A 24737-nucleotide genomic window follows, 5' to 3' on the forward strand; every position below is an offset into this window, starting at 1 on the left:
ACCAGCACCATGAAGATCCTGGTCTTGGTCTTCGTTTGTCTACACCTCTCAGAGGCTGTGGAAAGGTGTGTACTGGGATTCAGCTTCACGGTGAATTCCAGCCCTAAGGCAGCACGACAAGCTTGGAGAGGCAGGCAGATTATCTCTTGGTATCATGAACTGAACATCCACTGGGGAACAAGACTTGAAATGGATGGTCTGTGTGCATCCGTGTGTGTGTACAAGGGTGAGTTGGGTGTTTTGTCGGCTAAGAAGGAAGGATGCACAATCCCTGCCTCAAGCTCACAGGAGGGACGGGGAAGAAACAGACATGTATTCTCTGGAAACAACATATAAGGACAAGAACCCAATTATGTGGTATACTGTGTTTCCATGCTGGAACTCCTAGGATGACGGCAGAGGTCAGAACTTGCTAAAATCTGGAGGATTTCCTGTAAGAGGCTCTTCTTTAGAGTACCGAAGAGGATTGAGAACTCCAGGTGACCTCATTGGAGAACTTGCTTTAATGCGGCTAAGTGAAACTCATTCTGTTCGTTTCCCCGATTTTCTGCAGACTCGTTCTGAGAAAAGGCAAGTCTATCCGCCAGGCGATGGAGGAGCAGGGCATACTGGAGGCATTCCTGAGGAACTACCCAAAGGGTGATCCAGCTGCCAAGTATCATTTCAACAATGATGCCGTGGCTTATGAACCCATCACCAACTACTTGGATGTGAGTGAAACACGGGTGGGGCTGGGTCCATAACCCTGGGCTAATAACCATTTTTAAATACTCATTTGTACCCCTCATTCACTCTGATTTTGGACGAGTGACTGAACCTAAGTCTCACCTTCCTATGGAAAATATCCGAATAAATTATGAGTTACTACCATCTAATAGGATAGTCATTCCCTTTCCTTCTTCCTTTCTTCTCATTGCTGGCCCATTTGTCTAAAACCCCATTTATATGGCTAAGAGACTCATAGTGGGAATGGTCAAGTCAATTGAGAGATCCAAAAGAAGCCCTAGCAACGAGCTCCAGGGGAAGAAAGGAAAATACACGTAAGGCCACTAGGCAAAATTTCTAATGGCTCCGGACACTATATACCTCCCCTTTTTGGAAAGATATGCAGGTGCCCAGCGTAACGATTTGAATGTTCTTGAGGCTACAATGTCTGCTCAGGGCATGTCAACATACTGGTGTCCTGTGGACTGTCATTAGTGAGATGCTACATAAAGTGTCAGAGCTGGAAGCCACTTTAGGGATCTCCTATTTCAACTCTCACATTTTATTAAATGGAGGAACTAGAGGCAGGAAAGTGACATGACTGGCCCAAGTTCCCTTAGAACTTAAACTATCCCTTAGTGAAATTTTCTTCTTGCTTTTCATGCTGCCTCTCATCCTAGACTTCCTAGACCCCTTTCCAGTATGTGGCCAGGAGGGAGGAGAATGGTGGTGGAAGTATCTAACACTGGAAGAGAAGGGAGAAGTGTGTGTGGGGGGGGAGGAGGGGGTTAGAGAGAGAGAAAGAGAGAGAGAGAGAGAGCGAGAGAGAGAGAGAGATGTGGGAGGGTGGATGGATACTTGGAGAAGAGAAAAAAGTCATTGCTTCTCCAACCTTGGGGTGTCCCCTCATAGCATGATACTGCATCTATAGAGGTATCACCTTATTGCAAAGTAGAAAACATATTTGCAAGATTAAGTCTCGGCTGGCCAAAGGCTAACAATTAGGGAGAAAACAAAAAGTAAAATATTGAGAGAAGCTAGCTCCACGTGGGGTAGAAAGATTGTGGGAGAAGCCTCTTATTCTCCTAAAGAAATGATTCTGGCAAAATGTGTCTCCAGTGGGTCAACTTCTTTCCCAAGGCTCCTTAATGAGGGTGCCAAACCTTTCTTTGCAGGCTTTCTATTTTGGGGAGATCAGCATTGGGACTCCACCCCAAAATTTCCTGGTCCTCTTTGACACCGGCTCCTCCAACCTGTGGGTACCCTCCACCTACTGCCAGAGCCAGGCCTGTGGTGAGTATAGCACTATCTCCACCCACCCCCTGGATGGGAGCAGAAGGAGGGGCAGAGTCAGCATGGAGCACAGGCTTATAATGCTAACTCCAGAGTTCTTGGTACATATTCATGTCTCATCCTCCTTAGGTTAGGAATATCTGGAAATCTTGCCCTCACTCTGCATTTCAGAAGTGCTGACAGTTCTGGAAAGAGACAGAAGAAATAGACTAAGACTTCCATTTCTTTCTGCATTGTCCCTTTACCTCAGCTCTCTCTTATGGGCAAGAATTCCTGGCACTTTTGAGGTGATCCCATTTCAGGGAATGGTGGATTCAAAGGAATTCAGGGAATGTTTATTATTCAAGGGGACACACTTTTGGGGGGCTAACACAATTTGTCTATATTACAAAGGATCTGAGACTGAGTCTTGTCTCAGACTTGGTCTGCTGATCCCAGGTCATTGAGGGTACGTGGCCTCCAAGTATTTGGGGAAGCAGTGAATGACGCTAATATTCCATTCTTTCCACAGCCAATCACAACAGGTTCAACCCCAGCCTGTCCTCCACCTTCAGAAACAATGGGCAAACCTACACACTGTCCTACGGGAGTGGCAGCCTGAGTGTGGTGTTGGGATACGACACCGTGACTGTGAGTAATGCTGTAGCTTCTGAGGGTCTGCGATTGGGCTCCCATGTTCTACAACAGTGGTGTCCAAACTTTTTTCAACATTTTTCACCAAGGGCCATATGTGGTAAAATACACAAACAGCCGGGCCACTCACTCAAGGTGAAGTACGTATTGCCTCACCTGGTTTATTTAAGTAAACTAAATATATTTTTGGAATTTGCTGCGGGCCAATTAACAATGGATCATGGGCCGCAGTTGGCCGCCGGGCCGCAGTTTGGACACCCCTGTTCTAGAGCCTTAAGCTGTGAGAGAAATCATGATTACTAATTAGGTACAACCTTCCCGGGAGCTGAGAGCTGGAAAGGACGTCAAAGGCCATCCAATTCAACCTTCCTCCCAAAACAGGAAGTTCTTCCACAGCAGTCCTGACTGAAGAAAGCTCTTCATGTTGTCTTCAAGTTATTGTGTTTTCTTGTGACTTTGCTCCCTGGTTTTACCGCTGCCCTCTGGAACCACATAGATTAAATCTGCTTCCTCTTCCACACAATTTCACTTTGGATAATTGAAGACCTGGCCTTTCACTATTTTCTTATTTCTTTACATCTACAGTCCAGTTTCTCTATTATTCTTGCACATGGATTGTTCAGTATAAAACCAATCACTGTCCTTTCACTGTCCACAGAAGTGGAGACCACAACTCCAAAGAACAGTCACCTCTGCTTCCCCAACACTCACACTCTTTTTCCCCAAAAAACACACATGATTGAGTGACACTGTTGCCCTTTCCACACCCACACCCATGATTGAACTCAGCATAAAAGAAGCCCACTTTCTTTCCCCAGGAAAGTTCTAGATTCCAGATTCTGGGCACCGAAGTCTGGGAAGGATTTGTCCACATGAATTGTTAAGTTCTTCTGTCTGCTCGTCCCAGGTCCAGAACATTGTCGTCAATAACCAGGAGTTTGGCCTGAGTGAGAATGAGCCCAACAACCCCTTCTACTATTCAGACTTTGATGGAATCCTGGGAATGGCCTACCCCAACATGGCGGTGGGGAACGCACCGACAGTCATGCAGGGAATGCTGCAGCAGGGCCAGCTCACCGAACCCATCTTCAGCTTCTACTTCTCTCGGTAAAAAGCCGTGTCCTGGGAAGAACTCAGCCAACGAGGCTCTGTGGGGGCACTTTCAACTATTCAATATCAGGCAGGGCCCAGCTTGCAAACCCTTCCAACACAATGACTATCACTTGCTATATACAACCCGTATATTTCTGAACATTTGTAATCATGTTATTTGGGGAAGTTTTTAAAAAAATTTTATTGGGGAATATTGGGGAACAGTGTGTTTCTCTAGGGCCCATCAGCTCCAAGTTGTTCTCCAATCTAGTTGTGGAGGGCGCAGCTCAGCTCCAAGTCCAGTCACTGTTTTCAAACTTTAGTTGCAGGGGGCGCAACCCACCATCCCATGTGGGAATTGAACTGGCAACCTTGTTGTTGAGAGCTCGTGCTCTAACCAACTGAGCCATCCGGACGCCCCTCTGGAAGCTCAGCGGCAGCTCGTTGTCTTCAATCTAGTTGTGGAGGGTGCAGCTCATTGGCCCATGTGGGAATCAAACCCTGTTGTGCAGAGCTCGCGTTCTAACCAACTGAGCCATCCAGCCGCACCAAGAATTTTGAATTATGGCCATAAGTAATATCATAACTTTCTTTAAAAAAAAGCAATAACCTCTCAATATTTGTTTAGTAAATCTGGAGATTATCGTGTTAGATTTGTACCACTGTAGAGCTATAGAACAAACCACATGACCATTTACTGGTGAAGAGAACAACAATGAAATGATAATTATAATAATACCTTTGGCTTTATAAAATGTTCTTGTAGCAAATACTTCAAATGACATTTCAAAAACCCTGTTATTAGCCTCATTTTGCCAGTGAGGAAATGGAAGCTCAAATAGGTTGTGAATATTGAACAATGTCACCCACGGGTAGGTGTGAAGCTAAGACTCAAACACAAATGTCTTGATCAGAAACCCAGTGCTTTTCCTACTCTACGTGGCCTTGAACTTTCACAGTAAACTTTACTCCCTGATTCTTCTTTTCTAAACACATGATCCTCAAGCTACCAGAAGTCCACAAGGCTTTCTTCTCTGACTTGTAGGCCCAGGGCAGTGAGCACAAGAGGCCTAAATCCTGTTGACATTATCTAGTTACCAACTTGACCATGACAGGATTGTCCCCATCATAGCCCACTTGAGAGCTCTGTCAGGCCCCATTCCAGGTACTCTCAGAGGGGTTCCTCCTTATTCTCACTTTGCCCCAGGGAGGGTTTCTCTATGATACTTTCATTGTTTTCAGGTGCCTGGTTTCCAATTCTGTCTTCTTCTTTACAGACATAGTCTGTGTTTCCAATGCTCTGATACTTTGGGTGTTTCTCTGAGAATTTCCTTTCCATTGTACCTTGAGCCAGGTGGAGACTGCAGAGCATCTCAAAGGACAGCACCCCCACATTCTGCGGTACCTCTGTGTCTGAGGGAGGGTGGGAAGGGGAGAGACAAGAGAGGAACGCCTCACTCATTTGTGTTATGGAAGCTCATGCTCATTTCCATTTCCTCCCAGCCAACCAACCCATCAGTATGGTGGAGAGCTCATCCTGGGAGGTGTGGACACCCAACTGTATTCCGGTCAGATCGTCTGGGCCCCTGTCACCCAGGAAATGTACTGGCAGATTGCCATTCAGGAGTAAGTAAAGAGGACCCTTCCTATGGATTACGGATATTCCTCCAGTGTGACAATATTTCCTGTTCCTGTCATGGCATGAATTTCTTAAAGAATCACCAAACCCTCAGGCTGAGATGGTCCTGGAGCTCAGTAGACTCTGGCATCTAACTTTTGACTGAACATTTTGGGGTCACTGAGTCTTGTCATGCCAGCAGATAGGTCCATTCCTAGACTCTGTGAATCCATGTCTTAATTCTTTATCCCAATTGGCATACTCTTTACCACTTCTATCATCAGTAAAAGTAATAGCTGTCATTGGTGTTTTCTATGTGCCAGATACTATGCTGAATATTTTACATATATTATGGCATATAATTTCCACAACACTCTAAAGAGGTCAGCAGTATATTTCATTCTATAGATAAAGAAATCAAGGTTCAGAGGTTAAGCAACTTATCCAAAATCACGCATTTCACAAATTTCAAAATCTGAGCATAAGCGTATCTGATCCCCAAATCTATGATGACAAATCAATTACTTCTACACTCAAAGTGCTCAAGAATCTTCATCACAAGTAAATGAAAGATAAACGCCTTTGGACCACACGAAAACTAGGCTCTGCCTATCAGTACAGCCTTCTCACTACTTCTTGATCTGAAGCATAGATTTCGCCAAGCCCTTGCTCCTTGCCATGACTTTCTTGCTTCTTTTCTGTTGATTACGTCCCCTGATGTGCCCTGGCTCTCCTTAGTTAGTCACGGCTCAGCGTACTCTGTTGTCTTTTCATTAAAATTAGCTCCTTAAAAACAGTAAGTACAATTTACCTCCTCCTTATAGCACCGTAATCCCCATAAGAGTGTTTTGCACAGGGTAGGTGCTCAAGAGGTATCTATTAATTGACTCCAAGCCCTGACTGTGTTTGGTACTATGTGCTGGGCCCCATACAGGTAGATTTAAAAAAAGAAGATACAGTTCCTGCCTTCCAAGAGCTTTCAGCCAGAACTGGAGGGATTGCCAGGCCAAGACCGGGGCTATTACTCCAATAATCAAAAAGGCACAGAAGCATTACATGGGCACATGTGTCATGGGGTGGTGACCTGGCTTCCTGGAAGAGGCAGCATGGCCGAGCTGCTGGGTTGGAGGGATGAGGGGTGGACATGTATCATGTTTGCAGCAGACGTACCTGACTCTCTTTGTACTGGTGTCGCCCTCAGGTTTGCCATTGGTAACCAGGCCACTGGCTGGTGCTCCCAGGGCTGCCAGGCCATCGTGGATACAGGGACCTTCCTGCTGGCTGTTCCCCAGCAGTACATGGGCTCTTTCCTGCAGGCAACAGGAGCCCAGCAGGCTCAGAATGGTGATGTGAGTACCCAGAAGCCAAGGGTTTCTCTGCACATCCAGGAAGCCTCCACACAGGAGCCTGAGTGTAATGAGCTCATGAGAGGGAGGAAGAAGGGCTGGGTGGGGACCTGAGCCCCTGGAGGACAGGTCAGGTGGGGACACGGCATGGATCTCAGGCATGAACCCTCAGTGCAAAGAAGGGTAAAGGCAGGGAGCAATACCAACTCCATAGGTTGTGTGAGCTGAATGGCTGGCAGGCGGAGCTGCTGGTTCTAGAAGCACATTTCAGCTTGGTCTGACCAGTGTCATTTGACTGCATGAGACAGAAGCAGGGCATAATACATTTCTCCATTCCACTGGGATTTCTTTCTTCGCTAGGAACACACATTTGGGTTTTACTCTGAGTAGCCTCCTGTCCCCACACCGGCTCCTCTTTGTACATTCATCTGTAGTTTGCTTCTCCTTGCATTTAAGAATCTGGACCCAGACTAACTCATGGTTCCTCAGGGCGGTGTGTGTGTGTACATGGACATGTGTACATAAAGGTGGATATAAGAGTGTGTGAGAGTATGCTTCTACAGCTGTGTGCCCAAGCTTTTTCTCTGTAATTTGTACTTTCTGAGGTTAGAAATTGTGTTCTGGAAGGAACCTAACTCCTTACGGCCATATCCATACAACCAAAGTCTAAGAGCGGAGATGTGTTTAAGAACACTCAAGAAGCACGAGGGCCTGTTCAGTGGTGTCCTGGGAATCAGGCTTTGCCTTCCATTGCCTGAAAGAGACTCTGTTGGAAGGTCAAGAAGAGAGTCCCACAGGAAAAGGGGGCAGGGCGTGGGCCCTTTGTCTGGGTCCTGGTCCCCTGCACTCTGCAACTCTGCGTCTTCTCTCTCCCAGTTTGTGGTCAACTGTAACTCCGTACAGAACATGCCCACCATCACCTTCATCATCAGCGGGTCTCAGTTCCCTTTGCCTCCCTCTGCCTATGTCCTCAACGTACGTATTCACTCCCAGGATCCCGGCAAATGTCATTGGCTGGGCCCGACCGCTGTTCTGTGTCCCAGCTCACATCTGGGCAGCCATGGGGAATCCCTGGGGGCAGGGCTGAGTTCAGAGATCCCCACGGGTGTCATGGAATATATGGCGGGGGAAATTCCTGTGGGGAAAGATGTCTAAAGTGCAATTGGTTGTATCCTCATGTCCTTTGTCTCTTTAGAACAATGGCTACTGCAGGCTTGGAATTGAAGCCACTTACCTGCCCTCCCCCAGTGGGCAGCCCCTTTGGATTCTGGGAGATGTCTTCCTCAAGGAATATTACTCTGTCTACGACATGGTCAACAACAGGGTGGGTTTTGCCTACTCTGCCTAATGAGAGGCAGCTGTCTCCACCATCCCTGCAGAACTGTGGGCTTGCCCTAATGTTTCTGTGGGCTGACAGCAGCATTTTCAACTATCTTGACCCCCTCTGCTCACAAGCTTTACTAATAAATCAGGAAACTACAAACGTCTTTGAAGTTCCTTCCAAAATATCTTTGTGTGTGTTCTGCTTTTAGTAGTTTATTCCAAATTGAAACTTAGCAAGGGCTATTTTAGGGGATCTGTTGATCAATGGGACAGAAGCCAGGAGAGGAGGTGTCTAAGCAGGGATCTGCAGCACAGATGGTAAGGATGTGGTGGTATCTGCCTGAGGAACTCTGGCTGGAAGTTATCACCCCTCCCAGCACTCTCTCCTCTAATGATTTTTCCTCTCTGTTCTTAGAAAAGAACACGAACCAGAGCAATCCTGACTTAAGAAAGTTAGAGAAGAAAAAAGAAACCTTAGCATTTCAAACAGGTGCTCCGAAGCCCAAAGTCTGATCACAAAACAGGTTTTTTTATGGAGGGGAACAGCATAGTTTTAATGAACTCGAATATTGGGAATTTTCACAGTCCCTTTTACTCCATTCTGGTACTTTCAGGCTGCCTCATATATTCACTTAACTAGCACATAACTCTTCTGTGATAGAAAATTGTAGGACCGGGGCGGGGGGGGGGGGGAGGCAGGAGGAGAGAGGGAGAGAGAGAGAGAGAGAGTCAGTCACAAAGATAGGAAAGAGTATTTAGAGAGAAAGAGTTGGAAGGTGATAAGGAAGTAAGAAGGGATAGAAAGTATGGAGGGTGGACTGGAAACTCAATGCTAGTGTGGGGACCCATCTCCCTACCCTGAATTGAAGTATACAATATGGAATGAGTGGCTCTGGAGAAGAGGGGAATGAAAAGTTAAGCCACCTTGACCAAAATCAACATGCCTTCCTTTTCCTCAGCAGTACTTTTTATCTGCCAAAAATAATTGGCTTCATTGCTCTAATCTCCTGTTTCCCTTTCCCTACTCTTACTTCTAAACTGGAATCCCCTACAGTGCCCTGGCCTGTGTCCCTCTGAAGCCACATAGCTGAGGGCAGTGAGTAAGGGAAAATCCAGAATTGCCAGAGGGACTTAAAAAGGAAAGTAGCTTCAAAGACTAATTGAAATTAGCCTCAGTTCAGGAACTTTTTAGGAGCATTACCTTCCTACTGAGGTCAGAATAGGAAGAGTCAACCTCATTTGGAAGATCCCATTTTTGTTTTCAAAAACGTGATGCAATTGACAGTTTTGGGTGGTGATGGTGGTGGTGGTGGGGACAACCTCCAGAGTCTCATGGGTAAATGTCAACCATTCTCTCATTAAGAGTGTCTCCAGTCAGAGAGTAAGCTGCCTACAAGACCCCATACACATAAGCGGAAGGCTCTCTTCCACTCAGTCTAGCCTCTTTCCCTCTGCTCCAGGAAGGACGGGGGTGGGCTTGTTGGCCTGAAAACGCAAGTGTGGGTGCTCTTATCTGAATGGTTAGCATAAAGTTGATCCTTTGAGAGGCAGGAAGAGGTTTCCAAGAGGAGAGTTCCTGGGCACACGTGATTCTGTTCTTTAGGTGCCAGAACCATGAGTGTGAGAGAAGCCCACTTTGACTTCAGTAAGCAGTTTCCTCATGCTTGGCTAGAATGGACTTCACGCTGTCCTTTCTTTGTGTTTCCTCATTAGTAATGAACATCTGATTATGCTCCTGGTGATTGGCGGGTGGAAATTTGGCACCCAGAATTACAAACCTCTTGTCTCTATGGAAAGTTGGACTAGGGGCTGACCTCAGGAGGATAAGCCTGGAGCTAGTTTGAAGGTGAAGGAAAAGGTGATTTAATATGTCATGAAAGACCCCAGAGGTGTATCAGTAGGAGGTTTTCCAGAACTAGGATCGGAAAACAAGCGATTTACTTATCTTAAAACAGGGACTGACGGGAGTTCAGTTTTTAATCCTAGGATCACAGGATGAGGGAAGGCAGAGAACTAGAAGATGAGAAGCAGTATGAGGGGTTACCCCAGGGAAGGACTCTGTCACATGAGCCACACATAGTATTCGCTCAATGTTTATTTGCAATGCTTTGATTTATTTCAACAAGTATTTATTGAGAGTGCGCCATATGCTAAATGCTATGATCAGTACTGAGGATGTAGATCACAGATATACATAGCTGAAGGATCTATGGAAGTGGAGATCTTAAAGAGCACAATGTCTTCTCCTCTCTCAACTAGGGCAAAGATGATGGATAGGGCGTACTGAAGGATATTAGGCATCATTGCGATGCCTCAAGGATATTAAATATTTGTTAAGTAGCATAGAGCTATGCACCTTTCAAGACACGAGGAAAAAAAAAGATAAATAAATGAGTCCCAGGAAGCATTCTGTCTGGTGGAGAGTCCAATATGTACACAGCCAACTGAATACTGCAATGGATAAGGGTCACGACGGAGTATGTAAATGTGATCAGAAAAGAATGAGAAAGAAATGTAAAGTCTGCTTGGGTGAAGGATTTAGAAGTAGGCAACATTTGAAAAGGGCTGTGAATAATAAGTAGAAGTTTGTCAGAGAAGAATGGGAAGGGCATTGTAAGAGAAGGGAACTGCATGGGCAAAGGCATAGAAATGTGAGTGTTTGGGGAAATGCTGAGCAATCCATTATCTGTAAAACCAGATCCTAAAGACAGGAAAAGAGAAAGAAGGAGGGGAGACTTATAACAAATATTCTGAGCGAAGATGTCATTTTTCTTTTACTGCTATGTTATGATACCGTTCCTCTAGGGCTTTGGGAGTTGACAAGTGGGCATGGAATGTCACTGGTAACTGGTTGCAAGAAGATCCTAAAATAACTAAGGGATGGTTCACCTACAAGCACCAAAAGGCTGGTCCAGCTTTATTGACTGCTCTCTATAGGCTCTGTAGACGTATTATTAATGCATCTGACCACCAGGAGTAGATGCTGGAGCTGAAGTTGGATTTCTAAGGACCAGCTGGATGGACTGCTGATGGTTCCTATGACATTTATTGGATCTTGGGATAAACAAAGTCCGTATGGGAGAAGGAAGGAAGGAAGGGGACAAAGATGACGGCATCTGAGTGCCAGGAAGGACCATGCCTTCTCCAGGTTCACTACCATGGTGGCTACGGCTGGCAATTGTACGATTTTCATTGACTTGGTGATTGAGTATCCCTGGCATGGGTTTCATGGTATTGTCCTCGAGTTTCAGTAACCAGGGTCCCAGGGCAGCCCACCTGAGGACAGGCAACACTTTACCATCCTCATCGAGATAAGAACCTGCAGGTGCATTCACATAGCTCAGGACCTCTGAGGGTCCCCACCCTTGACTGACTTTCGTGTCTAAAGGAAAGGGAAAAAGAAGGTAAGAGAATCAATAACTGCTGAAAATCTATGATATGCCAGACACTATTTCTAGGAACTATGCATATGGCACTCCATTTAATTTTTGTAACACCCAACTGAAGTATGTATTTTCTACCAAACTGTAGAGGATAATTACAATTAGGAAGTGGTGGAAATCTCTTAAACTTCATTTCCTATAAGACATTGCTTCCATGAGGAAGCAGGGAACAATATTCCAGACAATTAGGTCTCAAGCCTTAGCTCACTGACACTTACACATGTACCCCTAGTACACACATAGATTTCAGTACTTGCAAGATTTTTTTGCCCCAAATATTGTTACATTTTAAAATTAAAATTTGGGTCGTTTACGAGTTCTGTATTTTTTTATCACTACCCATAAACACCAATACTGTGCTATCTCTTACAAAAGGAAATGTTAGCGGCTTTTGAAGCTGAGGCCCAAGCCATGGACCTTCCATGTCTGCTAATCTTGGCAGCGCTATCTGTGGGCCAAGGAACCACTGATGCAGGTTATGAAATTGCCAAAGTCAGAGTGTGAGTCACGCAGCAATACCCAGAGGCCTGAAAAGCATGACTTGTTCTGGGCTGGGATTTATATTCGTGGGACCCTTGGAACCACAGCCAGATTAAACTCAACATAGTCTGTACATCTTTGCCTGGGGTGGGCAGAGTTCCTCTCCCCCTTGTCTTCCTCTGGGCTCTTGACTGGCAGCAGCTGCTGTATGCTAATCGCTCTTGTCTCCTGCTTCGGACCTAGAGATTGGTCTAGGTGCTCTATGTTATATGAGGCTCTCCAGTGAGCGGCATGCAGGTGGACCCAGCTACTGTGCCAAGCCTCCAGGGAGAGGAAGGGTCATCACCTACCCTGGAGGCAAGCCGCTAGTGAGAGCAGAAGAGGAGGCTGGTGTCGGCAGGCAGGAAGGGCTGGCGGTAGCAGACACGGAGAAACAGCCACAGTAAATGGAGAGTGGGCAAACACTCAGCAGAACAGAGAGAACAACAAGCAGGAGAGAAAAGGCTTGGTGATGGACAAGTACTCAGTGGATGAGAATGTGAGAGCCCTGGGCTGGATCGTAGGCTTTTCTTCCGGGAAGCAGTGAGAAAGCGTTGGTGAGCTCACAGGCATTTAGCCTCTGAGTTGGAAAAAGGAGACGGTGAGATTAGACTTGACTTGTATGTAAAAAGTTGTCCAAATCAGTCGTAAGTTACTTTTTAAATTATGAAAGCGATGTACTCAGATACTTATATTAAAAATGAGATAGCTCAGAGTTTCCTGACATGAAAAGGAACTTGCTCCTCTTTCTTCTTTCCCTCCCCAGTTCTCCAGAGGTAGCCATCCTTAAAGTGCAATGTTAGAACACGGTGCAATGTGCGTGTTTAGTCTCACTCTGATAGCCTAGTAAACTTTCTGGCAATTACCTGTTAGGTAACAAGCTAATTCTCACCTATGGTATTTGACCAATATTTCTTCTGTCTACTGTCCACTCTACCAATATAGCTTTTTCTTAACTTGCACACAAACCACTTAAAGCTCGACAGGTTAATCCACCAAAACTCCAAATAACATCTTCCCCTCTCCCACCCCCTTTTAAAGTTACCCAGTTTGTGCTAGTCACTTTACTTCCATTAAAAAAGAACCCACTAGCGGGCCAGCCTGGTGGCTCATGTGGTTAGAGCTCCGAAGGCTGCCAGTTCGATTCCCACATGGGCCAGTGGGCTCTCAACCACAAGGTTGCCAGTTCAATTCCTTGAATCCCGCAAGGGATGGTGGGCAGCGCCCCCTTCAACTAAAAGATTGAACACGAGACCTTGAGCCGAGCTGCTGCTGAGCTCCCAGATGGCTCAGTTGGTTGGAGCGCATCCTCTCAACCACAAGGTTGCCAGTTCGATTCCTCGAGTCCCGCAAGGGATGGTGGGCTGCGCCCCCTGCAACTAGCAACGGCAACTGGACCTGGAGCTGAGCTACGCCCTCCACAACTAAGACTGAAAGACAACAACTTGAAGCTGAACTAAGATTGAAAGGACAACAACTTGACTTGGGAAAAAAAAGGCCTGGAAGTACACTCTGTTCCCCAATAAAGTCCTGTTCTCCTTCCCTGATAAAAATTTTTTTTTTTAAAAAAGAACCTACTAGCTACTAAATATCTGAACTAAAAAAAATAGATAAAATAAGTTTGTGATCCTGCTACAAAGGATTCATCGCAGGCTTGGTACCATCAGGAAGAAACCTAGGGTGTTTACACACGTATGTATACAGGCTATAAAATGGCTAACCATAGCAGAAGAACTAACTTTTCTAGATATGAAGGCACTTTTGAATATAGGTCTCAGAATATATTTAATAGTACATTCTTTGGGGATCAGAAGTGCTTCATTAAATATATTCACAGACTGTAAATCACATCTTAATTTTGGAAACAGTAAATATAGAAAATGAACATCTTAGAATCAAAGAAACATAGAAATAGGTTGGTGCAAAAGTAATTGTGGTTCTTGCAATTATTCTTAACCTTTTAAACCACAATTACTTTTGCACCAACCTAATAACGGAACAACTGTCTCTGAAAGATCCCACTAATAAAGAAAATATACGTGCAACTTTGATCTTATAAATATAAAAATATTCTTCAATAGTATTTGAATAAAAAAAGTTTAAATTAAAAATTGAAGAAAAAAGTTTAAATTAAAAACACATCGATTGATTAAAATTAACATTTTTGAATTTAGCTTAACTGTAAAAATTCAGCAGGGGTTATGAAATGCATAATGAAAATTGGTATCAGAGATGGTGTGGGGAGGATTTCTGGGATCTGCCCATGTTAATACAAACTCTGCCTAATTCACCACAATGGTCTCCACAGCCACCCAACACAAAATCGTCATGTTTCATCACTGACTTCCTTTGTCAATTGGATTTGATGTCACTGACCTGAATGTGGAATATCCAGGGTCCCAGGGAATCCCACCTGAGGAAAAACAACAATTTACTACCTTGATTAATGTGGGAATGGAGTACTAGCTCTGGGTCTTCTTGTGGAGAAGCTGGTGTCTTAGTGATTTTCTGAGCATTGCATTTCCTGGGGATAGGAAAGGGTGCTGCCCTCAGTACATCTTAACTTGATGTACTGGTTAAGGCATATGGGTTTGCAAGCAACGGAAACAGACTCTCTGGCTCACTTGAGCCCAAAGAGAATGTATTGGAAAGATATGTGTATCCGAAGGAATCCAAGGGAGAAATTCTTGAATTGAGAAGGTGGAACTATTCATTATATCATTTATTCAGTAAGTATTTATTGGGTACCTACTGTGATCCAGACCCGTGCTTCACACGGGAAATAGAGCAGTGAACAATACAAACATGATCACTATTCCTGTGGGGCTTACAGTACAGTGGGGGATATGGAGAAGAAAGAGAGGGGGAGAGAGAGAGAGAAGGGAGGGAGGAAGGAAAAGAAAGAAGGAAGGAAGGAAGGAAAGCACATAATTGCAAATGGTGATAAGAGCAACGATGGCAGCAAATAGGATTTTCAGGGAAATGAATGACATTTGAGCTAAGATGTGAAGAATGAAAAGGAACCAGGCATACAAAGGATAGGAAGAAGAATTTTCTAAGGAAGTTGTAACAGCACAGCAAAGACTTGGAGGCAGGAAAGAGCTTAGCATGGCTATACAAAAATGCCAGGCTAAAGCTTTAAAAGGGAGGGTGAAGTCACAGAAGGCAAGACAGCTCCAAGACCCTCTGCCAGGAGTTCCAGGGCTTTTGCTCTAGAATTGTCGTTAAATGTGACTTGGATTCAGGGACTGTTAGTGCCTGTTCCAATTTATACCTTATCAGGACCTATCCCTATATTTCAGGGGCTATTTCCAGAAATGGGGGAATTGCTATGACTTAGAAACCAGCTCAATAAGTACTCAGTATAGGAGACAGATAATGAAAACAGCCACTAAAATCAACCCTCTTTTCTCTTTCCAGGAAATGCTAGAGGCTTTTGGAGATGAAGCTAAAGAAACCAGCATACCCCAGACTACTGATCACAGCAGCCATATCTGCTGGGAAAGGGACCATTGATAGAGGATATGAAATTGCAGAGACTGTGAAGTGAGTACAGAGGGTCTTCTGGCTCCTGCCCCCCGCCAATCCCAGAGCAGAGATTCCTAAACGTTTTGGTGGAGAGCATCCCAAGTAGTTATGTAAACATAATACTGAGAAAGTTGGTACCTTCAATTGTCAAAATGGTTTGGGGACTTAGTGCCTCTGGGATAAGGTGGTGGTCCATTTAAATTGTCACTATGGTGGGCTTTGGGGAGAAGAGGAACAAGATTCAAGACCATGGCAAATCCTTATAATAGCAATCTTCATTAGCAGTTTGTTTTGAAAAAACAAAAAAAGCCGTAAAATCAAAAAAGCTATTATTAGCGAAGTAATAGGAGAGCTACTCACCTGTGATTCCTATGGTCCTGAAGACGTTTGTTTCTGAGACACATGCTCTTGGAAACCCTATTTCCTAACCTTATGCTCTGGATTTGTCCAGTTTCTTTCCAGGAGGTAGAGGAGACACTTCCTGTCTCTCCTATGGAGGTCACAGAAGACAACCGGTTTCCTGGAGGCCCCCAGGAAACCACATTGGTGGGGCCATATGGTTATCAACTTGACCTCATGGGTTTCCTATTGAAACCATTTCTTGCTCTTAAACTGAGTATAAGAAAATGCCCTCAGGATCCTCATGGCTCAAAATTTCTGTTTCAGGCCTCTTGATTTCATCAATGTGATGACCCATGGTGGCTGGGACTCATGTACAGGACACAACAGTTCCCTGCATGTAGGATCCAAGATCAAGGCGACTTACATTATTTTAACCAGGTGAGAAAGAAAAGCTTCAAATGTAGGAAGAGGGAAGATTGAGAAGAGCCTTTGTTGTTGGGAAAGAGACTTTCTCTTTGGGGGAACAATTAGCTAGACTTTGTTAATCAAATGGGACAAACACTGGTGAGGAAATAATGTCCATATTCCTTTGTTCAGGAATATTCCATGAAGTACCGGAGAGACAGTGAGGTCTCTGCAGAGAAGCTCATCATAGGGCTCCCCTCCTATGGGAGGACCTTGCAGCTGGCTCGAGACTTCTGACACCTCAGTCTGTGCCCAGCTCCCAGGAGCAGGGTCACCTGCTCCTCATGCATGACGCTGGCTTCTGGGCTTACTATGAAGTAACCAACATGGCTAATTCAGGTTGAAAATGCACTGGGGAAAACACTTTCATTCTCCAAGGCATCTTGCTGCCCTTCTACTCTAGTGTGCCTGTACCCTGGCCTCTCATAGCTCAAAGCATAAGCAGCCTGGGAAAAGGCAGGTTGATGGCTGCGGAACACTTTTTTACTTAAAAAAAAAAAAATCAATCTGAATTTCCTTTTTGGGTTTCGAATTGTCTGGCACCATTTTTCCCACAGCCCCAAAGCCATACACCATTGTATTCCATCCAGGTCAATGGCTGCAGAAGCATTTCAATAGTCTGGCCTGGAGATGCAAATAATTTGATTTCCCTTCTAACTGGAATTGATTGTTTACTCAGATCCTGTGCTGAAGATTCAGAGACTGATGGATGAAGGATTCACAGTGTTTGTTATTCCAGTGAACACGCAACAGTAACGAACCCCCAGACCCATCTTCATATGTGTACAACAAACCAACACAGAGAGAGAGAGCACTCTGAACTGGTCTTTTTGCTCTCACATATGCTCTCACATAAGAGCCCCTCGCCCCTCCCTGGGCCCCAAGCTGGCAGACAAGAGGGTCACAGCAATGCTCTGTCCTCCCCGCTGGAGATTTTGGGGTCAGGAGGAACAAGTGAAGGTAGTCCCAGCTTCTCAACTGTAAAACAGGCTTAGGTAGGCCACACGGTTCCGAAACTTTCTAAAGTCTTTGTCGGTGGACAGCTACAATGAAAGAAAGTTGTCTCAGTCAATATTCTGACCAGAACTCGCTGTCTCTGGTCTTCCTGGCTATATAAAATAGAACTGCCTGTTCTAGCTGGAGTGGCCTCGCTAAATCCCACCCGGTAGCTGTCCAGCCTTAGTCATTCTCTCAACTTCTATATGTACATAGACTCTTTGTCATCTTACTCTGGTGTCTAGCACGGTAAGAGTTATTTTTTATTTGGTAAAAATCTCTAAGTATAGCTGGTAAACTTTTTGAAACAAAGATTATGTGTTTAATTCTTGAATGTTACCCATACGCCCTGGCATATTGATACTAATACACTAGGCATTTAATAAACATTGATGGAATTATTCAAAGTTCACCGGGGGGAAAATAGGCACCTCTAGAATTATGACAGCTACTATGGATTGAGCCCTTATTATGTTATAGGTACAGTACTAAGTGCTTTTTTATGTTATTCGATCTTTACAATCTTATCAGATGACTCTATTATTATACCTACTTTATAGATAAGCAAATTAAGGCTAAGAAAAATTAGGGGACTTGCCCAAGATCACACAGCAAGTAAATATTTGGAGCTAGTATTAACCCAGGTAGTCTATCCCCAGAATCCATACCCCTATAGAATGTTCTACAGCCCCCTCATGATCTACGACTCAGGTGATGTAACAGAAAGAGCACTGGCTTGGGAGTCACAAGATTTAGATCCAAGCTGTGCAACCTGCACAAGTCACTTAATCCATCTGAGCCTCGATTTCCTCTTCTATCCCACAGGGACAATTCTCCTGTACCTACCGCAGAAAATTAATTGAGGATTAAATAAGAAAATGTGACTTTTGTTCACTCATGCACACCTTTAAAAACATCTAACAAAATCACGTAATGATCCCCATATGCATATACACACACCATTGTGCAAATAATTTCAGGAGAACAAGACTTCCTGCAGCTCCTTTGCAGGCTCCTGGTAAGAACCCCCGACACATATAGAAGGACTTGATAGATGTGCTCTAGAGATGCCTGATCATATTACCTCAGTTTTGAGGGTTCTCTTCTGTAGACATGGAACCTGAGTCCAGTCTGGAGATCCAAATTTCATTGGCCACTTGATTTTGGGGGGTGGCTTTATTTCTGGGTTGTATGTGCCAGGGCTGGAAATAAAAATATATAACATTATATATAATGAGTTACTGACCATATACGAATGCCATCACTACGACAACTGTCCCTGCACGATGCCTAACTCCTTGGGATTGATCAGCTTTTCAATGTCAGACAAGGATAAGGTTCCTTTGCCTGTTTATGTATTTCTAATTAGGTGTTCCTGTGAAAGATATCTAGTCTTGACATCCAGCTAGGGTAAAAATTGACTGTAGTTTAAAAAATATTTCTGCAACTCAGTATTTTTAGCCGAGAGACCAGAAGATCCCGGAAGTGATGGGTGATAAGCGCAAACTACCACAGTGATGGATTAGTACTGCCCATGATTTCAAATTGGACATAACAATGCAGTGATAATTTAATCTGTCAGCAATCTAGGGACAGCAAAGCAGAACCAGTTCAATTTTCTTAATAGTGGGATTATTTTATAGTCGCCTTTGCTCAAAACACTGTGCCTTTCGTTGTAGACTCTGCTGTGGTGTACATAACGCTTATGGTATACACGGGGGTCAAGGTTCAACACTTCTACCTCAATATTGCGACCTTGAGCAAGTTACATTCACTCTCTGATCCTCGGGTTTCTCATCAGTAACACAAGGACCTTGACCCTTTGCCCTACAATTCCATCCATTCTGAAGGGCTTCCTGAAGAATTTAGAATACACCCCTTGACCTACAGGCTATGTACTTTAGCCCCGTCCCTTCTCCTCTGTCTCATCTCCTCCTTGCTCACTACACTGCAGCCATACTAACTAACCTTCTTTCTTTTTCCCTCAGACCCAATTCCTTCCCAATTTATAGCCCTGGCATTTGTTGTTCCTTCTGCCCGGGCAGCTCTGGACCCAGATCTTCTCAAGGCCGAACCAGTCTTATTCTGACTTCAGATCAAGTGTCATTTCCCCTTGATAAAGGAGGCCTCCAGTCCATCACTCCGTACCATATCATCACCCTGTTCTATTCTCTTCAGAGCACATCACTAGGTTACCACACTTTCTGGTTTGCCCATGACAATCCTAGCTTATGCTTGCTATTGTCTTAGTATAATTATTAGTAAGGTTCCCTGTCACTCTCAGAAGTGTCACGGTCCGACTCATACATTACATGGCCGCTCTCCTTATTACTATCGATATTTTCCTGTTTATTGGTGTCTCATCTGTCTAGACTCTGCAGTGCAAGCTCCAAGGAATCAGAAGCTTTGTGTGATGGGTTTAATGCAAAATCTCCGGAACCTACAAAATTGCCTGGTACGTTTATAAATATTTATTCAATGAATCACTGTGATTTACAATTCTATGATACCAGATGTCATATGACACCAGGAAGGCAAGAGGTTGAATCTTTAAAGATAAGTGGTTTATTTAGTTGGCGTGGTTTTTAAAAAATTTATTATTTTTTAATATTCAGTTTTAAAATTGAGATATAATTGACATACAGCATTGTTATTAGTTCTAGGTGTACAACATAATGACTGGATATATGTATATATTGTGAAATGACCACCAAAGTAAGTTTAATTAACAACCATCACCATGCATAATGACATATTCTTTTCTTGTGATAACAACTTTTAAGATCTTCTCGCTTAGCTTTCACGTATACAATACAGTATTATTAGGTTGGTGCAAAAGTCATTGCGGTGTAAAAGGTTAAAAAGAATTCCAAAAACCACAAAGACTTTTGCACCAACCTAATATAAACTGTAGCTACATGCTATAGATTACGTCCCCAGGATTTACTTATAACTAGAAGTTTGTACTTTTATTTATTTATTATTTATTATTCATTTCAGGTGTACAAAACAACGTAGTGATTAGACATTTACACACCTCACAAAGTGATAACCCCAATAAATCTACCACCCATCTGACACCGTACACAGCTATATATTTTAAAAATTACAGTTGATATTATATATATAGTTTATATGTATACTATACATATATAGTTTATATTAGTAGCAAGTGTACAGTGTACTGGCTAGGCATTTATATAATTTATGAAGTGATTCCGCCAATAATCTAATACCCATCTGACACTATACATAGTTTTGATAACATTGTTGACTATATTTCCCATACTGTATTTCACATCCCCGTGACTATTTTGTACTTCCTAATCCCTTCCCCTTTCTCACCCAGGCCCCACAACCCCCCTCCCATCTAGCAACCATCAGTTTGTTCTCTGTATCTGAATCTATTTCTGTTTTGTTTGTTCATTTATGCTATTCTTTAGATTCCACATGCAAGTGAGATCATATGGTATTTGTCTCTCTCTGTTTGACTTACTTCACTTAGCATAATGCCCTCTTGGGCCATCCATGTTGTTGCAAATGGTAAGATTTCATTCCTGTTATGGAAGAGTAATACTCCATTGTATATATGTACCACCATTTCTTTATGCAATTGTCTATTGATGGGCATTTCCATATCTTGGCTATTGTGTAGCTGGCATGGTTTTGATGTAACCCCTTCTTTGTATTTCCTGTCCTATTGCTCTTTATTCAAGTGCACCAGAAAAGAGGAGACATACCCAGGATAATACGTGTCCTTTGAGTATGTCCTAAATCGAGGTAGCAAGGCATTAAATGGAGCAAAATTTTGTTTGTGTTTTTGCTCCCGAGGATTTGCCTTCTGGTACATGCCTGGGTAAGGTGTCATCTCCTGTTTCCAAGAAAAAGATCAATGTGTTAGAGGGTGACATATGCATACACATATAAAGCCTTATAAGAAGACAAAAACTAGGATGAGGAGGCTCTTCCTGCTCATGTATCAGCTATGGTTGAACCACCTCAAGCTATAGAAATAGGCCTACTGTAGGTAGAAACCAAGATAAAAATGTAGTTCAGCTACTTAAAGGTACATCATGCTTAAGTTGCAGAAATCAACTTAGGCTGGGGAGAGACACAAGGTAACTTGTTGCGGTTACTACCCCTACCATCCCACTCAGATTTTTGTTTTGTTTTTTTGAGTCAGTACCCCTCTTCTTGAGCAAAAGTGTCAGGAAAATTAGGATTCTATACTTAAGACTTGTAGACTTGAAATCCAATCACACAAAAAGGTGGAAACGTTGAATGTGTTTTTTAACTAACAAGATAAGAACGATGCATATAAAAAAGCTTCCAGTATTTTAACGTCGGGTGTCTCAGCACTGAAGCTGTCTTGGACTCTTGCTTCCGAGAATTGTTTTCCACTCTCCCAGGACACTCACACACACACATGCAATGCTAACACCCACGTTTTTCAGATAGATTTACTAGCTTTTGCCTAGACGTCTATTTTTCTTGAGTTTCAGCTCACATAGTTTAGGTAACCTCCACTCTGTGCCCTTTGCTCTCCAATACAAATACATGCAACAACATGGATCACACTAAAATTTAAGCACATGCAGCTATTTCTGACCTTGCTGATTGGCTTAAACCTCGTGGATGTTCTGGCTCCTAAAGTATATCCTTTTTTACTGGTCGGGATCTTAGAGAGGTTGTATACCAAGTCATACATATTCTTTGGGTAGTATAAAAAAAAGAGAGAGAAAAACAGAGAATGTTATAGTCATCAAAACAGACAGAACTTAGAATGTTCTTATTTGAATCTTCTCTGCAAACGTTGCTCTCTTTCTTGACTCCTCTGGGTCAAGACCATACAAACAACTGCCTAAGTAACACAGGTAATTTTGTAAATGTGCCTGGATAGGTAGAGTAAGTGACATTTGTACTCCTTCCAATGAATCCAGTCCTCTGAACCCCACAGAGCTGAACTTGCTCTAATCCAAGTGTCAGTCTGATCACATCATTTCATAAACTAATGTACCAGCATATGGACTAATGGCAGGGTAATTGGCATTGGTTCACAGGTCTTTCTTTGGAGGTAGGAATGGAGTAGGACTATACTGGGTACTATAGGAAACAAAGACTTGAATTTGGGAGGGGGGGGCGGGATCGATAGGAGAGAGCAATGGTCCTATGATTTCTGACGTTGACCCTGACAGGTGATTGCAGAGGACAAGGACACCTTCTCCTGTTGGGACCTTGCAGATCATAAATTCCATAGTTTTTCTTCCAAAAAACTTGGGTATCTTTAGACAGATGGGGAACTGAGAACCACCTAAGGGAAGGTGAATACTCACATTTTCTGTTATGTAACATCCAGGCCCTCTGTGGGGTTCTCCCCTAAGAGGGACATACTTGTTCCCCAAAAAGTTTGGAGGATGGAAGTGAGGGAAGATCTTCTTCCGTTGACATGTTCCAAAGGAGTAGGTAAGCAGTGTCTCTGAAGATCAAGAAAAGATCAAGAAACTCCACATGAGGGAAGTTCCCCCCCCCCCACAACTGAGCGTCTTGGGGGAGGGTGGGGTGTGCGGAGGCAGAGCAGAGAACAGGGGCCAACCGAGTTCTTAAGAACCAGACCGAACTCCCCGAAGGGGAGCGAACTGCATTTCCCCCTCTTCGCCTTTCCCAGCCTCCCCAGCCTTCCTCTTGCTCTCCACTCTTGACCCCTCTACTACCGCAGCCCTCCTCACCCGCTTTGTTGAAGCACATCGCGCGCGCTGCCCGGGTTCGCGTCTGTGTACTGCGTTGCCCAGGGAACAGGGGCGAGCCGGACTAGCTCCGCCCGCGGTACTCCCCAGGGGGCGTGGCTCCGAGCGCGCCTGCGCAGCGAGTGGGGTCTCCCGAGGAGCCAAAGTTGGGGCGGGAACCCGCAACCCCCCGGGCCAGAATCCCACAAAAGTGTGGACTCTGCAGCTGGGCTGGGGGTAGTTGGGTTTGCTGGACCCCTGTCTGTAGGAGTGAAAGGGTGGGCCGAAGGGCTTTGGAGAGGGACACTGGGGCTCGCAATGCTTGGAAATTCCGGATACTAGGACCAGAGAAGTAGAAAAATGCAGCCGTTGCAGTGATGGCGAATGGGAGTGGGCTTTTAGGGCAACGGCCAGAACAGGGGAATTGGGGTCCCTTAGAGCCCAGATAGTTGTTAGGCGCCTCTTAGACCCGTGCTTCCTTTTGCTCAAGCTCTTCCCATCAGGTTGTCCCCTTGTCCCCCTAAACGGGACATGTGGCTTTAAAAGGGCTGGGAGCCAAGAGTGGAGCGGTAAGAGTGCAGCAGAATCACAAAAGTGCTGAATAGTTGTAAAATCTTGGGCAGTCACTTAAATGTCTAAATCCTAGTTTCCTCGTCTCTAAATTGGGAAAAATATTTCCTCTTTATAGGGTTGTTGAGAGGATTAAGAAAGCAGGATTAAAGCAATTCAGTGCCTCGTACTTGGTAGGTGACCATGCAAGAGGTCACTAGTACTGAAGACAATGTCCAGCCAGCTCAGGAGCACTCCCTAACCCAAGAAGACCATGCACAAAGAAACCTATGCAGGTGACTGCTTAATAAAGAACAATACTTAGACAAAGTTTTATATTGTGACCACTTTTGATGAAGACCTTAAGAATTCAGCAGTTCCCATTGTACACTCGTGCATTTCTAACCATAGTTATAACATCAATAGGATACCTGATCTTTATGGCTATTATCTGTTACAGCTTTGAGACAGTTACCTGATTTTCTCATTTGACTACTATGAGACCACTATAATGATTATTATTCCAGGAAATCACCTGCTCAGTTGCAGTGATCTAATTGACTGGAGTCAAGTAAATTCAATTTTTGGTATAATGCTCTAAATAGACTTTTTGCCTCATTTTAAAATTCACTGGATTAAATAATAATAAATCAGTTCGGCAAAGGGGATAAAGCTGATAACTGTATTCCAGAAATCAAATGACAAGATGGAGAATTTTTGAAGCAATGAAAAAGGATCAAAAATTGCAGAAATAAAAAGTGTTATCACTGAAAGTAAGAACTCAATGGATGGGTTTAACTGCAGATTATAAAAGCAGGATAAAAAAAATGAGTGAAATAGAAGATGAATCAGAAGAATGTACCCAGATTGAAGCTTGGAGAGGTCAAAGGACAGAAAAGACGTGTAAGAGACAGATGAGAAACTACGAAAAGGTCTAACACACAGGCATTGGGAATTCCAAGGGGAATAGAGAGAGAGAATGTAGCAGATACCGGAGTTGAACAGATACTGGTTGAGAATATCCAGAATTCGTGAAAAACAATTTAACCCAGAGATTAACAAATGCTACAAATACAAAGAAAACTTCACTTAGTCATATTATAGTAAAACTGATGAGAATCTAAAGGAAAAAATCATGAAATCAGCAAGATTAAAAAAAAGT

The 24737-nt window shown here is 43.8% G+C and overlaps 2 protein-coding genes and 1 pseudogene across 3 annotated transcripts; 2 read left to right on the forward strand and 1 right to left on the reverse strand.

The window, feature by feature from the left end:
• Positions 1-9: 9 nt before the first annotated feature.
• Positions 10-8035, forward strand: LOC308487445 (pepsin B; the record flags this gene model as incomplete). The annotated part of the gene is made up of 9 exons (XM_081025684.1): positions 10-65; positions 554-710; positions 1881-1998; positions 2510-2628; positions 3539-3738; positions 5227-5349; positions 6543-6690; positions 7564-7662; positions 7883-8035. 9 exons carry the CDS (start codon positions 10-12, stop codon positions 8033-8035), a joined length of 1173 nt encoding a protein of 390 aa, XP_080881810.1.
• A 1589-nt stretch (positions 8036-9624) lies between these two features.
• On the forward strand, positions 9625-16651 carry LOC308487258 (acidic mammalian chitinase-like; annotated as a pseudogene). The gene is made up of 5 exons: positions 9625-9655; positions 11269-11321; positions 15393-15518; positions 16167-16280; positions 16440-16651. The product of its transcript is annotated as an acidic mammalian chitinase-like (transcript).
• On the reverse strand, positions 15758-23094 carry CIMAP3 (ciliary microtubule associated protein 3). Its single transcript, XM_081080347.1, has 6 exons — positions 23030-23094; positions 22637-22779; positions 21913-22014; positions 21044-21174; positions 18388-18505; positions 15758-17350 (listed from the first exon to the last, which is right to left on the reverse strand). The coding sequence occupies exons 1-6, from the start codon at positions 23046-23048 to the stop codon at positions 17282-17284; spliced, it is 582 nt and encodes a 193-aa protein (XP_080936473.1). The 5' UTR covers positions 23049-23094; the 3' UTR covers positions 15758-17281.
• Between the last annotated feature and the right edge of the window lie 1643 nt (positions 23095-24737).

This window comes from Rhinolophus hipposideros, assembly GCF_964194185.1.
Source record: "Rhinolophus hipposideros genome assembly, chromosome: 19".
NCBI lineage: Eukaryota > Metazoa > Chordata > Mammalia > Chiroptera > Rhinolophidae > Rhinolophus > Rhinolophus hipposideros.